Below are 13,765 nucleotides of genomic sequence, written 5' to 3' on the forward strand. Positions count from 1 at the left end.
TTGGATCATTTACCAGTATCCTTTCAGCTCTGATACTGTTTTGGAAACGAAAAAGGAAGAAAGAAGAAGGAAAGGTTGTAGTCATCAGTGATGTCAATGGCACAAATACATCAAACTCCCAAATTTGCCCTTTTCAAAAAAAAAAATAGTGGTTCAGCAACTGGTTATTTCATTTAAATTGAAATTTTCATTGTCTAAATTAGAATGTTCTTTTAAACTGTGGTACCACTGTTGTTTCATATATAATCAAAAATTTGATTATAAATAAGTATGTTCCACTTTTCATATTGTTCAACCATCAGCATAGGAAGTGACTCTTGAATACTGTTGATAGTGCTAATCAGCAGTATGTAGATATAAATTAATCATGACATTTTTGCATGATAACACCAGTAATTTTTAAAAAGAAGTGATTGTACATTTTTATCTCAATTTTTTTCTATGTGGAAGTGTGAAAACAAAAAGAAGCCATGCTGTAAAAAAAATTGAGATGTGTTTTGAAAAGCTAACTGCAGATTAAACAGAACCATTTATCTTTATAGAGGTGATAGAGACAGTTACAGAAAGTATAGTTTCCTGTTTCTAATCTTTCTGTGGAGAACCCAGCTGTTCAAATAAAAAAGAATTGAAAATAGGAAAAAAGAAAATAAAGAAAAAAAAAGAAGAATTAAAAAGGTGAAAGACTGAATGAAATTAGACTAGTTGCCTTGAAGATTAAAATTGTCTTTTCCCGAAGTTACAGAAAGGGAGAACACTGCATCGTCTAGTGTGGCTCCTGCATGATGGCTCTATCTCAGACCTTGGTGCTGTGCTCACCTGAATTCCTTAGTCACTGAAGGCTCCAAAATGGAAAGATATTTGGGAACTCAGTGTCTGAAACTGACAGATTCTTAAATTAACCAGTCTTGGTTCTGAACAGAGACTGTTGGATGTAGCTGTAATTCCTCTGGAAAGGTTCCTTCAAATCTTAAGGGTAGTTGTTTCTTACCCCTGATTTTGTTCACCCACTGTTCTGGTGAAGTGAATGTGAAACAGAAACATGTAGGATTTTTTCTTAACGATCCCTTTATTATGTTTATCATCTTACTGTTTTCTTGGGGGTTTTGAGAAGCTTAGATATTTCCTCATTCCAAACCCATGATTGATTAAAAGATTTCCTTTTTCCTAACTCACATGCAAACTCATCATCCCTCTACATCAGACTGCTTTGTCAATCCTGACCCTAATGGGTACTGAAATGACTCCTCCTTAACTTTATTGCTTATTGAACCAGGGGCACTGTATTTCAGTGCAGTGCTGGGCTCTCTTTGGCTGAGCCCTCCCCTTCAACAGGACTGCCTGTCTTTTTGAAACTCTACCTGGGGGACAATGGTGAGACTTCAGAGATGAGAAAAACTATTTCTCTTTTCGTGGTCTGTCTTGGGATAAGATTACATTAATTTATGTCTATTAAAGTTAGTTGTTTTTACTTTTTACCTTTTGAACTACAACTACTCTAAGGCCAACCCATTTGTCAAGAGTCAGAGAGAAAGGAAAAAATATTTGGAAAGTAGCTACTTTTAATTTTTTTAGTAGACATGGTGTCCCATAAATGAACTTTTGTGCATGATTATTTGTGGATGGCATTATACTAATATTAAAACTAAATTGTCATTAACTTTTTGCTTAGGTGTACACAGATGTATACTGCCAGTAGCTGGACAAGGAAAGAAATTAAATGTGCCTAGCAAAGTAAAACTCAGAAATGAATAAACATGCTTCTTTTCTCTTTTATTTTTTAAAGATTATGATGTTTCCATCACAGGTTCACATGTGTCACCTGTGTTTGGCAGCCCTCATACCCACCTCAGTGGGACCAGTCCATTCATGCAGAATTCACGTGCATGAAAATGGGCTTTACTGGAATGCTCTTTTTTTCTCTTAAACTGAAAAAAAACAAAACAACAAAAACCAAAATGAAACCTTACAAAAACATGATGTGTTAAACAAAAAAACTGCACAGACCCTGCAGTTCCCTTCCCTGTAGTCCAGCTTCAGCAGACACATCAGCAGGCTTCCTGAGTAACTTTTGGTCTCAGCACGGTGTCTATTTGAAAATCACTTCAAAGCAAAAACGGGTGATGGCAGGGAGAACGAGCTTCACAGATGCTGGATGAAGATGAAAAGGGAACTGAACAGTGGATTTTGGCTTTTGAGGGTGTTTTGTGACCCTTTCAAAGTGAAGGAATCAGCAAACTGATCTCCACTGTTTTCAAACCCGCTCCAAATATTGCTGTACGAAAGTGAGCAGTATAGCCAAACACAAGAAGCTTTATCTTGGTTTTGGAGAGATTGCTTGCCTGCTTAGTTTGAGATCAGAAATAAGAGTATGGAACAGATTTTGCTTCATAATTTCTGATTTCAGGCTAAAACCCGAGAATGACAAACACTGTTTTTGTTGCAAGGTGAAATCACCATCCTCTTTAAACAGGAGACACTTTTTACAGAAAACATCTACTGAAGGAAAAGAAAGAGGCTCCTGTGTGTTTGGGTCCCTGCTTTCTGTCACAGAGGTGACTCCCTGCTGGCACATAGCAGGCAGCCCCCAACACCTCTGTGGCACACAGTGCACACTCTCTGTGCCACATTTACTGTGGAGGAGGGGGCATGGTTGAAGAAGACAATTCAAACTGGCAGTTTCTGATTTTACAGAGTGGAGATGATTCACCCTGCTTGAATACTCTCTTCTCTGTAAACTCATATCTACATTCTGAATCAAGTTTTGGTAATCTAAAGAAAATCACTAGGCCTGTAATTTTTTTTCCCCATCTTTTCAAGGTGAAAGAGAAAATGCCACCTTTGGAAACAGAATATTGGAAAAAGGTATATATTTGCTTGGTTCTCAGAATTTTCAACCCAGTATCACACCAATACCTCTTGATTTGCAGGCATTAGAAGAGCCGACCAAGCCTGCTAGTGTGACTGAAGGCACTGCTTTGGACACTCATTCAGAGGTAGTAATGTTATTTATCTTTCAGATCTGTATTTGACAGCAAAAAGCAAAGTTTAACTGAATGATCCATCTTCCCTTTTCAGATGTGCTCCCCTGCCCAGCTCAGACAACAAACAGAAGAGCTGTGTGCTGTCATTGATCAAGTTCTGCAGGACCCCTTGACTATGGTAACCCATCAGTATGTGCAATGAACTTACTCTCTTCCTTTCCTTTTGCCTCTTGTCATTAATATGTCCATTCTCTGTTGAAAATAATTTTCCAGCGCCGGTGTGAGTCTTCTCCAAGTTTTCTGCAGATGAGCACAGAGTCAGATGTTGGCAAGGTAGGTGAACAAGCCCACATCCACAGCAAGGGCTCTTTTTAAGTAATTACAAAGGCAGGCAAAATCAGTAGGCAGTAGAGACTGCTGCAACAGTGAAACCAATGGCAACTCAGAGCTGCAGCTGAGAAATGCAATATCAAAGTGTTTGGTGGTTAAAAAAGCTTGGAAAGACAGAACTGTAGCCCTGGAGTCAGTGCAGTCTTTGCTGCAGGAGGCTTTCCTGAGAGAAGGAATGTATTAAGGCTTTAGAGGCTAAAAATCTCTCATGCTTTGCCTGCCATATGGGTGGGTCTCTGGCCTTCTCCCAGATCTCATCCCATCCATGTGTCCTTACTGCACGCAACCAATGTATCTAGCTTTGATGGCTGGAAGAATCTTTCAGAACACAACTTTCAGAACTTGGTTTTTTTCTTCCAAGTTCATTATTTATTTTCAAATAATGGGAGTATTAAATTAATAGTTGGACTTGCTCTGAAGTTCTGATTTCATTTTAAGTCTCACCGCTCCCAGAAAGGGGATATCTGCAACATCTCTTTCTCCTGGATATATAAGAAATAGGTAGTGAGAGGCAGGGTTAATTTTCTATTTCTAGACTTCTGGCTTCATTAAGTTATACTGATGTGCCTTCTGGGTTCAGATGGGTGGCTAATCAAGGGAAGAAGGTCTTGTATTCAATTGGATCATTATAGCTGTAGGAAAGTGAAAATGGCACAAATCCAACTAAAAATGGGAGGAAAGAAATTTCTGGCAGATGAACACATCAAAAAGTTAATCCATTCCAAATATCCTGCTGAATGTCCAGTCTACCATGCAAGAATAGGGCACAGGTCCAGCATTTCTCAGTGTCTATATTGAATATACAATTCAAATTTAATTTCCATTTTTGAAAGTGCTTCTGTCAATCAGCATGCAGTGGTGAATTTGACTCCAAGAGGCTGAAAGAAATGTGATAGCAGGAGAAGGATGGGCAGACAATGTTTTTGAGTGTGTTTTCCAATGCCTGAAGAGTCTGGAGTGGTTAGAATGCTGCTGCAAAGCTGAGTTAGAGTATTTGAAAACCACTTCCTTAGGCAATTGAGAATGGAAAGCATCTTTTAGCAGTCATGAAACCTAATAAAGAGGGGGAAAAGGTGAGCTTAGCAGGATATGGCAGAGGGACCAAGCTAAAAGTGGTGAGGATCTCAGAATGAGGTCAAAAAGTGCTTCATAGAGGGTAAAAGAAGCTCATAGATATGGAAGAAAAAAGAGAGCTGATAAGTAAATGCTTTAGAATTGTTATGGATTAGTCAAATTAAAGCAAGTTCTTGCAAATGAAAGCATAGAGATATAATGTTTTGTATTTTGTGAGCAAATGCAATGTTAATTTCATGGGGCAATGATACCTATGGGTATCTAATAAGAAGAATTTTTAAATGAAAGTTCTCATATTAAATGCCATCCTCAATAGAGTAGGATCAATGTTTTTGAGCAGTAAAATTAAGTAGTATTTTATTCAATAAATATACAAGCAAGACTTAAATATGTCTTAGTCTCATGTATGGTGTGAATCTTTCTGGAAAACTTAAATTTCCCTGAATTTGAGCAATTAATAAATTCTCAGAGTGTTGAAAATCTCTTACAGTTACTGTTCAGAGTAACTCAACATATTGTTTATATATTTATTTGTTTTTTTACAAGGTGTCAGCAACACTGCAGAGAGCAGCTGGGCGTGAAACCAGATATGTAAGTACTTTTACAAGTGCTCTATATTTTGCATGCAGAAGTGCTTGCTTTGTCTGCTCCTAAACAATCCTGGGTGAGCCTGAACAAGCACCTACGTGTGATACCAGATGTTGACTAGCAGAGACAAGCACATAAATTACAGGCTGTAATGTAGTGCCATTGAGTCCTGGCATTTGAGATTTGAGGTGTCTTCCCACTGCAGTAAATGCATCCCAGCTGGAATCTCTTCACTGCTGTGTCTGTTGATAATTTTACCTGTGTGAATATGGTATTAAAATTGATTTCCTCACACACTTCGTTGTTGTTTCCTTCAAGCCTGGGGCAAGTGTTTGCTAAGCAGACTGTTTGTTATGGGTGCTGAAGGGTGCATTTCTTTGGACTCAACCTTAACTGTAGGGGACTTGCATTGGTAGAAGTCTTGTAGTTCTTATCCTGCAGAATCTGGGATTGATCCAAACTTTTCTTTCCAAGATACAGAGCTGGCTGTAAACCCACAGTTTAGATGAATTAAAGCTGTTCTGTCACTTACAAACACATTCCAACATATGATGATAATATCTATATTGAGTCATTTGTTCAATTATTGGAACATTAAACCAAATTAACATTTTAATTCTCTCTAACATATGCAGTTACTGCAGGTTCCACATTTTACTTGCAACTCATTTAGTCATATGGTGAGAAATCTCAGCTTACTATTCATCATTCAGCATTTCCATTGAGTCTCAAATCAAAGCTGTGCTGGCAAAGCAACAGAGGTCTCCCAGTTTTATGCCAGCACAATGCTTGACTGATCAATTCAATTTTGCTTCCTGAATGTGGCAGTATGCATATTTTATTGCATACTGTGATTTTTGCTTGGCAGACTGTGTTGGCTCATACTAATTAGGAGGAATATCAGAGGAGAGCTTTTTAATGAAATAAAAGAGTGTACTTCAGAAGTAGTCTTTGAGAACAGAGTGTATTTAAGAACACTCCAGTGCAAATCTCCAGCTCCCAAAGCTGGAATATGGACATATACCATAAATTCAGGCATCCAGCTTAGGAAAGCCTAGGGAAAAACACCCTCACAAACCCTTTTTTTCCTATTTCCACCAGAACTTTCTAGATGAATGAAACAAATCTCTATTTAAAAATATGTTTGGGAATAACACAGAGGTTTATTAGAAGGCTAATCTTTCCTATACATTGCATAGGGGTGTTGAATTTTTTGTGTGTCAGGAGACAGACTGGAGTCCCCAGGCTGGGCTGTGGTGCCTGAACTTGGTGGGTCCAGGCTCTCCTGCACTCTGCCATTCCTGTACTCTGCAGCAGAGACTCCTGAGGGATGTATCAGGTGTCTGTAGCAGCAAAGGTGCATTGCAGCTCTTTCCTCCTCTCTTGCTCTGCTTCCTTAGTAGGCTTTAAAAGGCTATTTCTGCCCCAGTTAATAATCCAGGTGATGGTTTGTCCTCTGGCCATTTGGTACAGGGCACACAGAAGTGGTTTTCCATAGAGTTCTTTTTTTTTTTTTTGTATTTACAATATCTAACATTGAGATGCTTGTCAAAATATTGTTTTGATGACATTTTTGGTTAAAAGAGGAGCTTAAATTTGTTTATGAGTAATGCTGAAGTATTATTTATAACCACCACATGTAAAGGTATGTGTATGCACACAAAATATTGCTAATTACTTCAATAGGTTATATAGAGTAGTGGGTTATAGAAACATGTTGAAATAGCCTGCCATTTAACAATTAAAATGTTATGGATTTGCCTTGGCCTCGGCTGCCTTTTATCTTCTCATAAACTTCAGAACCTTTTAAGGATGTAAATGATTGTACAAACAGCAAGGGAATGTATAAAGAGTGTGAAAACTAAGTTCAGTTTATACCAGCTGACAACTAATTTGTATTTTAACAGCTTTTAAAACTGTATGGTCTTTGATATGATTCCATTCACCATTTAATAATAATGCATCCCTGTTTCCTTTAGGGATGATACTGCTGATTTTTAATAATAATACAGTGATTCTCTAGATGGGAATTTCTCATGAATAACTGGAAAAATGGATGTCCATACTATTGACATGTATGCCTAAGCAGGATTGTTCTGGTTCTCCTACCGTAAAATGAGAAAAGGTTGAGAAGGTACTTAACCCAGTACTATTCATAATGTTAATAACATTGAGGATGCAAATTAACTGACAAAAGCAGGCTTAGAAAAATAAGATTTAAATTTCAAGATTAGATCAAGATGAAAAAGGGAAATTTTGTTGCACTTGGAAAAAAGAATCCCTGAAATCTTAAAAGGCATTTGATTATATCTAGAAGTAAACTGAAAATGAGAGTTTTATGTTCTCATACTACTGCATCAGTGGGAAAATCTTCTGTAGCTAAGCTAAGTTTAGCGCTGTGCCTGTTTTTTTCTCTGTCATCATTATAATCACAAAGATTTGCAAGTAATACTGTATATATTCATCTTTTTTTTGCAGGCCAACCTTTACAAATCGGTGCCTATAGTAACTGAGAGTCAGCTGGTATGTATAGCACAGCAGTGATGCACTGTTTTTAAAAAATTGCATAAGCACAAAATTTATTAATTATTTGCTTTCTCAGTCCTTTGAAAAAAACTGCAGTCAATGTCTTTTTACAAAGCTGCATTGCTTCTACAGAGCTGCATTGGGATTTTTTCTGCACTGAATACACACTTATTTTAAGTAGCTATAAATCCTGTCACTACTTGTAAGCCCATGGGCCAAATGCCAAACTACAGTTGTGCTGAATCTTGAGGTGTATGACAGCAGTAGAGTCATGTGCTGGTTCTTGGACTCTTTTAATATTTCACTTGTACAATTTTATTTAAATGTAAAAAGATTCTAGCATCTATTTTCTTATACTCTTTTATGTCAAAGTTGCTTTAACAAGTGAACAGCAAGGGTAAGATCAAGTAAGATTATATATCAGATGTTCATTTTAGCTCTGATCTTGTTGGAGCCAAATTTCTGAAGAAAAGTCAGAAGAGAAATTGTGGAGCTGGCCCAAGTAGCAGTGACCACTAATGAATGATTAGGGAAAAAAGGAGATGTGGATGAGAATGTTTCCATTATATTTCAACTAATGGAATCTTAGGGACTTCCTGAATCAATTTCTTCTCCTAGCAATCTTTAAATATATCTTCTTTCCTTATTTTTTCTGGTTAATTTTTGAGTTTTGTTATATTTTGGTATTTATAACATTCTCTAGCAATTGGCTTTACTTTTAAATTAGGCATGGTGTAAGATAGTGCTTTATTCCTTTGTTGTAAACCCATGATTTGGCATCTGTTCTTGTACTGAAATAGAAAATAATTTTTCTTTCTTTACTTTCTAAATAACATCAGTTTTTTTTTTTTCTAGGTATTAGCAATTATTACCTAGAGCTAACACTACTGGTCATCTCTGTTACATGTAGGAAATTAAAAATTGCTTGGTCACTGAAAAGTACGGATGCTGTCCCATATCATTGATGATCCTTCTTGCCCTTTTCTATTGTTTTGGAGAATGGGAGACTAAAACCATAAACTGTTCTTGTGTATGTCTGAAACTCTAGAATTTTCTATTTACATAAGGATGTGATAAGATCCTTTATTGATATTTCTATTCCTTTCTTAATGATTTATAGTACTTTATTCAATTCTTCTTACGTGTATTGAGCAGCAAGCCAATGTTTGCACAGAGCTGTACACAACAAAGTCAAAATATATTTCCTGAGTAGTGAGATCTGGTTTCTCAGATAATTAGTTCATTGGTGCATAAGCATGAGCTTATGCTCAAATTTAGGATGTAGTTTAGTTTTTTGCAGTGAAATGCATCAATGCTGAATTCAGTTATGTTTCACCTGCCTTTTATTATTCATTCACTTAGTGTTGTAAGATCTCTCTGTAACTCTCTGCACCAATATTTTTATTGGTGCAATATTTTAGTGCAAAATGTTGCACTAAAAATATTTAGGGGATTAATATTACCTGATTAGTATTACCAGCAAACTTTGTCACCTTACCAGACATTCTTTTCTATCTGATCTGCATCCATAATTCAAAGCCCAGATTCCCAAGCAGATCTCTGAGAAACACTGTGACTTGTCCAAACCCTGCTGCTGTGCACAGGGACACATTTAACCAACCTGACCAGAGCTGGAGAACCCACAACTTCTCTGGGCAACCTGTTCCAGTGCCTCACCACTCTCACAGTAAATAATTTCTTCCTAATACCTAATCTAAACCTGCCCTCTTTCAGTTTCAGGCAAATCCCCCTTGTTCTGTCACTGATGGAATGGGGCTGCAACTGGGACCTGACCCACCAGTTTCAGCAAGGTCTCAGGGGCAGCCAGTGTCATAATAACAGGGGACAAAATTAGAGGTGAACGTGCCCATACATCTGCCAACGTTCAGTTTTCTGACTTTTCAGACAGATATTATGCAAGGCTCATTTTCATGCAAAATGGCAGCTCAGTGCTACCATAACAGCCTTTACCATTTTTTTTTGATGTTGTTGTAGGAAGACCAACAGTTTCCTTGGCAAAACTTAGTTTTAGATTGTTTCTCAGCATGTCAGCTGTGGCATTTGTCTTCAAAGAAAGAGTTTGAGTACTTAGTTTCGGATCAAAGATTTTATATAGCTTGTCAGGGTGCTAATAAAGTGTTTAGAATTCTGCTTGCCAGCTGATATCTGTCACTCTGTTAGCAGAGTCTGACATAAACATATGACTCAGTCAGCACTTGAGTACATGATGTTGTTTAGAAAATGCTTCCTTAAAAGCATTTCTACAGCATGCTTTTGGAAGAGACTTCTTATAAAAGGAGAGTAGCCTATCCTTGATGATTTCAGGTATCACAATGGACTTTTAATTGCATGGTTACATGGTGTGGAGGAGTGCCAGAAGGTCACATATCCTTTGTCTGCATAATAATGACTTGAAAGCAACAGTGCCTTTCTTTTTAAATTTATATTTACCTTTATGGTGAAACCCAGATATGTTACGGATGCTTTCCAGAAATGTTCATAGAAAAAATAAGTATCTTTTGGTGAATCCTACAAAGATATAGTCATTAACTATGGATTATAAATTCATTAAATAAGCATCTTTGAAAAAGTTGATCTTGGTAATGAAAAGGTTTTTGGTGCAGCTTGACAGTTGCTACTCTTAAAAAACCAGCATCACTGCATGGCTGATATTTTTGCTTTCAGTTGATTGTTTTTCTTACTTGAGAGAAATGAAAGGGCACCAATCTGTGGAGAGGAGGGAGAGTAGAAAACAGAAATCTAAGGGAAGATATTTTGCTCCCTGGAGCCTGCTCTGCAGAGTGTGCTGCTGCCTGCCTCTGCTGCCCCCAACTCAGCCCCAGGGCTGTGCTCTGTCCTGTCCCAGGGCAGAAGCAGAGTACAGAACACCCTCTGCACCCTCCCCTACCATGGACACCCCTCTTGTTTTGTCCTTGCTGGATGCCTGAAGATTTTAAGGTGATCCATGACCCAGTTTATGTTCTACATCCAGCAATCTCAGCTGCATAATTTTAAGCTTACTTTCATAGTAAGCATCTCTTTCCAGACTGACTGATAAAGTGTATTGCTCTTATAAATAGACAGTATGGGGTTATTAAGTATACATATGTATTTTAGAAATAAATTTAATAGTGAATCAAGTTTCTTCTCTGCATTTTTGTACCTGGCTGGATACTGAGGATGGGGAGCTGTGACAACACTTATTTCTCAGTCCCAGCTGGGCAAGCTGCCCCTCTGTGCTGCAACCACAGAAGGAGCTCAATGGCAGTCCTGTTTTTACCTACATAATTTGTGACAGAGACCATTTATTTTCTGTGGGTTAGTCATAAGAGAGGAGAATACAACTGACTCATTAAAAAGTTTAAATTCAATTGCATGTCTTTGAAGACTTGACTACTTTGAAAATTCCAGTGAGAAAGTATACTTTTTCTTCCTGTTTTTGGCTCACTGAACATGTGTATTTTAAAACTATCCCTCAGCCTCCATTTAGAGTTTATGCCACAATCCATCTTGTCAGATTTTACTGTAAATTTTTTAAAAAAATCACAGATATACTACATTGAGAAGTCAATAGTCAAATTTTTTGGTTGGCTGGTTGCTAACCAACGAAATTTTCTTGATTAATTAATCCAATTTGTCTGAAATGATGGGTATCATATGCCTGTGCTGACCAGATTCTCTAAAATTGCACTTTTCCAACGGAACCCTTAAAGATGCTGTGACTCTGTCCCCGAGTGAGTGGCTCTAGTGCTGGCAGTGCAGTGCTCCAGGGGAGTGCACAGAGGAGCTTCCACAGCTGGGGGAACCTCAGAGGGAGCTGGAGAGAAAAACTGGCTGGATGGCCAAGCTCAGACATAGGTGGGGAGGAGAGCTGAGTCTGGCTGGTGGCCCTGAGTGTCTCCAGGGCTCAGGATTGAAGCCCATTCTGCTTTGTGCCTTTATTGGTGATCTGCAGGAGAGAATTTAAGGCATCCTCAGCCAGTTTGCAAGTTGAGTGTTGATCTTATGGGTAGGAGGATTCTGTGCAGAGGGATTTGGACAGGCTGGGTGGATGGGAGAAGGTTGATTGGATGAGGTTCAACAAGGCCAAGGGCTGGGTCCTGCCCTTGGGTCATGGCAACCCCACACAGAGCTACAGGCTGTGGGAGGAGTGGCTGGAATGGGGCCCAGTGGGAAAGGACCTGGGAGTGCTGATCCACAGCAGCTGAACATGAGCCAGGGTGTGCCCAAGTGGCCAGGAAGGGCAGTGGCACCTGGCCTGTGTCAGCAATGGTGTGGCCAGCAGGAGCAGGGCAGGGATTGTCCCCTGTGCTCAGCACTGCTGAGGCCACACCTCGAGTGCTGTGTCCAGCTCTGGCCCCTCACTGTGAGAAAGACACTGAGGGGCTGCAGAGAGCCCAGGGAAGGGCAGGGGAGCTGGGGAAGGGTCTGGAGCACCAGTGCTGTGAGGAGCAGCTGAGGCAGCTGGGGGTGCTCAGCCTGGAGACAAGGAAGGTAAGGTGAGACTTCAACACTCTCTACAAGTGCCTGAAAGGAGCTGTAGGGGGGCAGTGATAGGACAGGAGGAAATGGCCTCAAGTCATGTCAGAGAAGGTTTATATTGGATATTAAGAAAAATTTCTTCAGGCTGCACAGGGAAGTGGTTGAATCACCATCCCTGGAGGAATTTGAAAGATGTGTAGATGTGGCTCTTAGTGATATAATTTACTGTAGGACTTGGCAGTGGTAGGTCATTGGTGGGACTCTGTTATCTTACAGACCTTTTCCAATCCAGACAATTCTATTCTACATTTGTATCATTTACAGTACCTGAAATCAATAGTAAATCTCCACTTTTAGTACTCTGTCTTAAAATTTCTACTTATTGCACATAATATTCTGCAGGTATTTAAGAGATGGAGTGCTCAGGTACAGGGTTTAGTTGTGAACTTGGCAGTACTAGGTTTTTGGTTGGACTCAATCATTGCAAGGGTCTTTTCCAGCCTACATGATTCAGTGACTATAGAATGCAGCATGCAATCACTGTTATTATTCCCCATCAAGACTTTTCCTAACATGCTTCTGCCTGGGTGTAAGTTAACAGCATCACAGATTGTCCTTCCCTGTTTCACAGTTGCTGTTTTGAGGAGCCCAGTGTGAAAGCAGAGGTGTGGCTGTGCAGAAAGTGTGACTTGAACTTATCAAGCTGCAGCTGAGCAGCCAGAAAAAAATAACAGCCAGCAAAACCCACAAACCGTGGTCTGACAGCTCAGTGGTTATTTTTTGTCAGTAATAAACACATGCCAATGATGAAGTTCTGTCCCAAAAAGCAGCACTTGGCACTTTTGCCCACAATCTGTATTAGAATTAGTCCAGTCCAGCATGACACCCAAATAATTTTGGTGGTGAAACATGTCATTAAGAAAATACTTTAAAATACAGTCAGTACAGCCCCTCCAGAATTGACTTGTCTAACAAATATTCTGTAAATGGTAAGGTGTTTTATGTGATTCTTCTTCCATCTCTTTTCTCCTGGGTGTGCTATTGGTCAAGACAAAACCTGGTGTCATTCGTCCCGTGCTGGTGAAAGGAAAGAGTGCACAGCAGAAGGAGGAGCCCTATCAACCCAATCCTTTCAAAAAGTACCTTGAAGAAGTCAGTGATCAAAATATTGAGCAGGTGAGTAGCTCTCACTCTGAAATTTTTTGTAACCTCAACTAGTTTCCTTAAAGATGAAGGAATAAACATAGATCCTTGTTTTGTCCTGGTCTCTTTTTTCATTTTTTAATTTTTTTTTTCCCAAAGTTATATGATGTTAAAACCTGTATGTTGGGGAGAGGACCTTTTAATGAAGTCTGTAAGAAACATTGTAAAAAAAGAGGATTGAAGTCCTCTGCTTCCCTGTCAAACAAATGTCTAGATCATATCTACCAGAAAGTGCTTCCTTCATCTGGGGCTCAGAACTGAATTCTCTCTGGACAGAAATGACAGCCAGGACTGGGGAAGGTTCACAACTTCCTCACCCAAGGAGGCTGCAGAGGAGCCTCAGTGTGTTTCTGTTTTGCTTCCAGTGCTCCCCCAGGTCCGTGTCTCCCCCAGGTCTGTGTCCATGTCCCTGCTCAGACTGAGGGAACAGTTCTACCCCATGTGATGGTGGGGCAGCAGAGATGCTGTCTTGTCCCACAGCCCTCTGCATGAAGCCATAGGATCGCTTTGCAAAAACACAC

General features: G+C 39.3%; 1 protein-coding gene across 8 annotated transcripts in view; it reads left to right on the plus strand.

Annotated features, from left to right (window-relative positions):
* Positions 1-13,765, plus strand: part of MLIP (muscular LMNA interacting protein) — a 104,884-nt gene that overhangs the window by 68,188 nt on the left and 22,931 nt on the right. For all 8 annotated transcript variants that reach the window (XM_079297684.1, XM_079297680.1, XM_079297679.1 and 5 more), the window contains 6 exons: positions 2,928-2,993; positions 3,076-3,159; positions 3,255-3,314; positions 4,992-5,036; positions 7,512-7,556; positions 13,092-13,217. In XM_079297684.1, the coding sequence (XP_079153810.1) occupies positions 2,928-2,993; positions 3,076-3,159; positions 3,255-3,314; positions 4,992-5,036; positions 7,512-7,556; positions 13,092-13,217 (426 nt within the window). The remainder of the gene's footprint in view (positions 1-2,927; positions 2,994-3,075; positions 3,160-3,254; positions 3,315-4,991; positions 5,037-7,511; positions 7,557-13,091; positions 13,218-13,765) is intronic.

Source organism: Erithacus rubecula, assembly GCF_903797595.1.
Source record: "Erithacus rubecula genome assembly, chromosome: 2".
NCBI lineage: Eukaryota > Metazoa > Chordata > Aves > Passeriformes > Muscicapidae > Erithacus > Erithacus rubecula.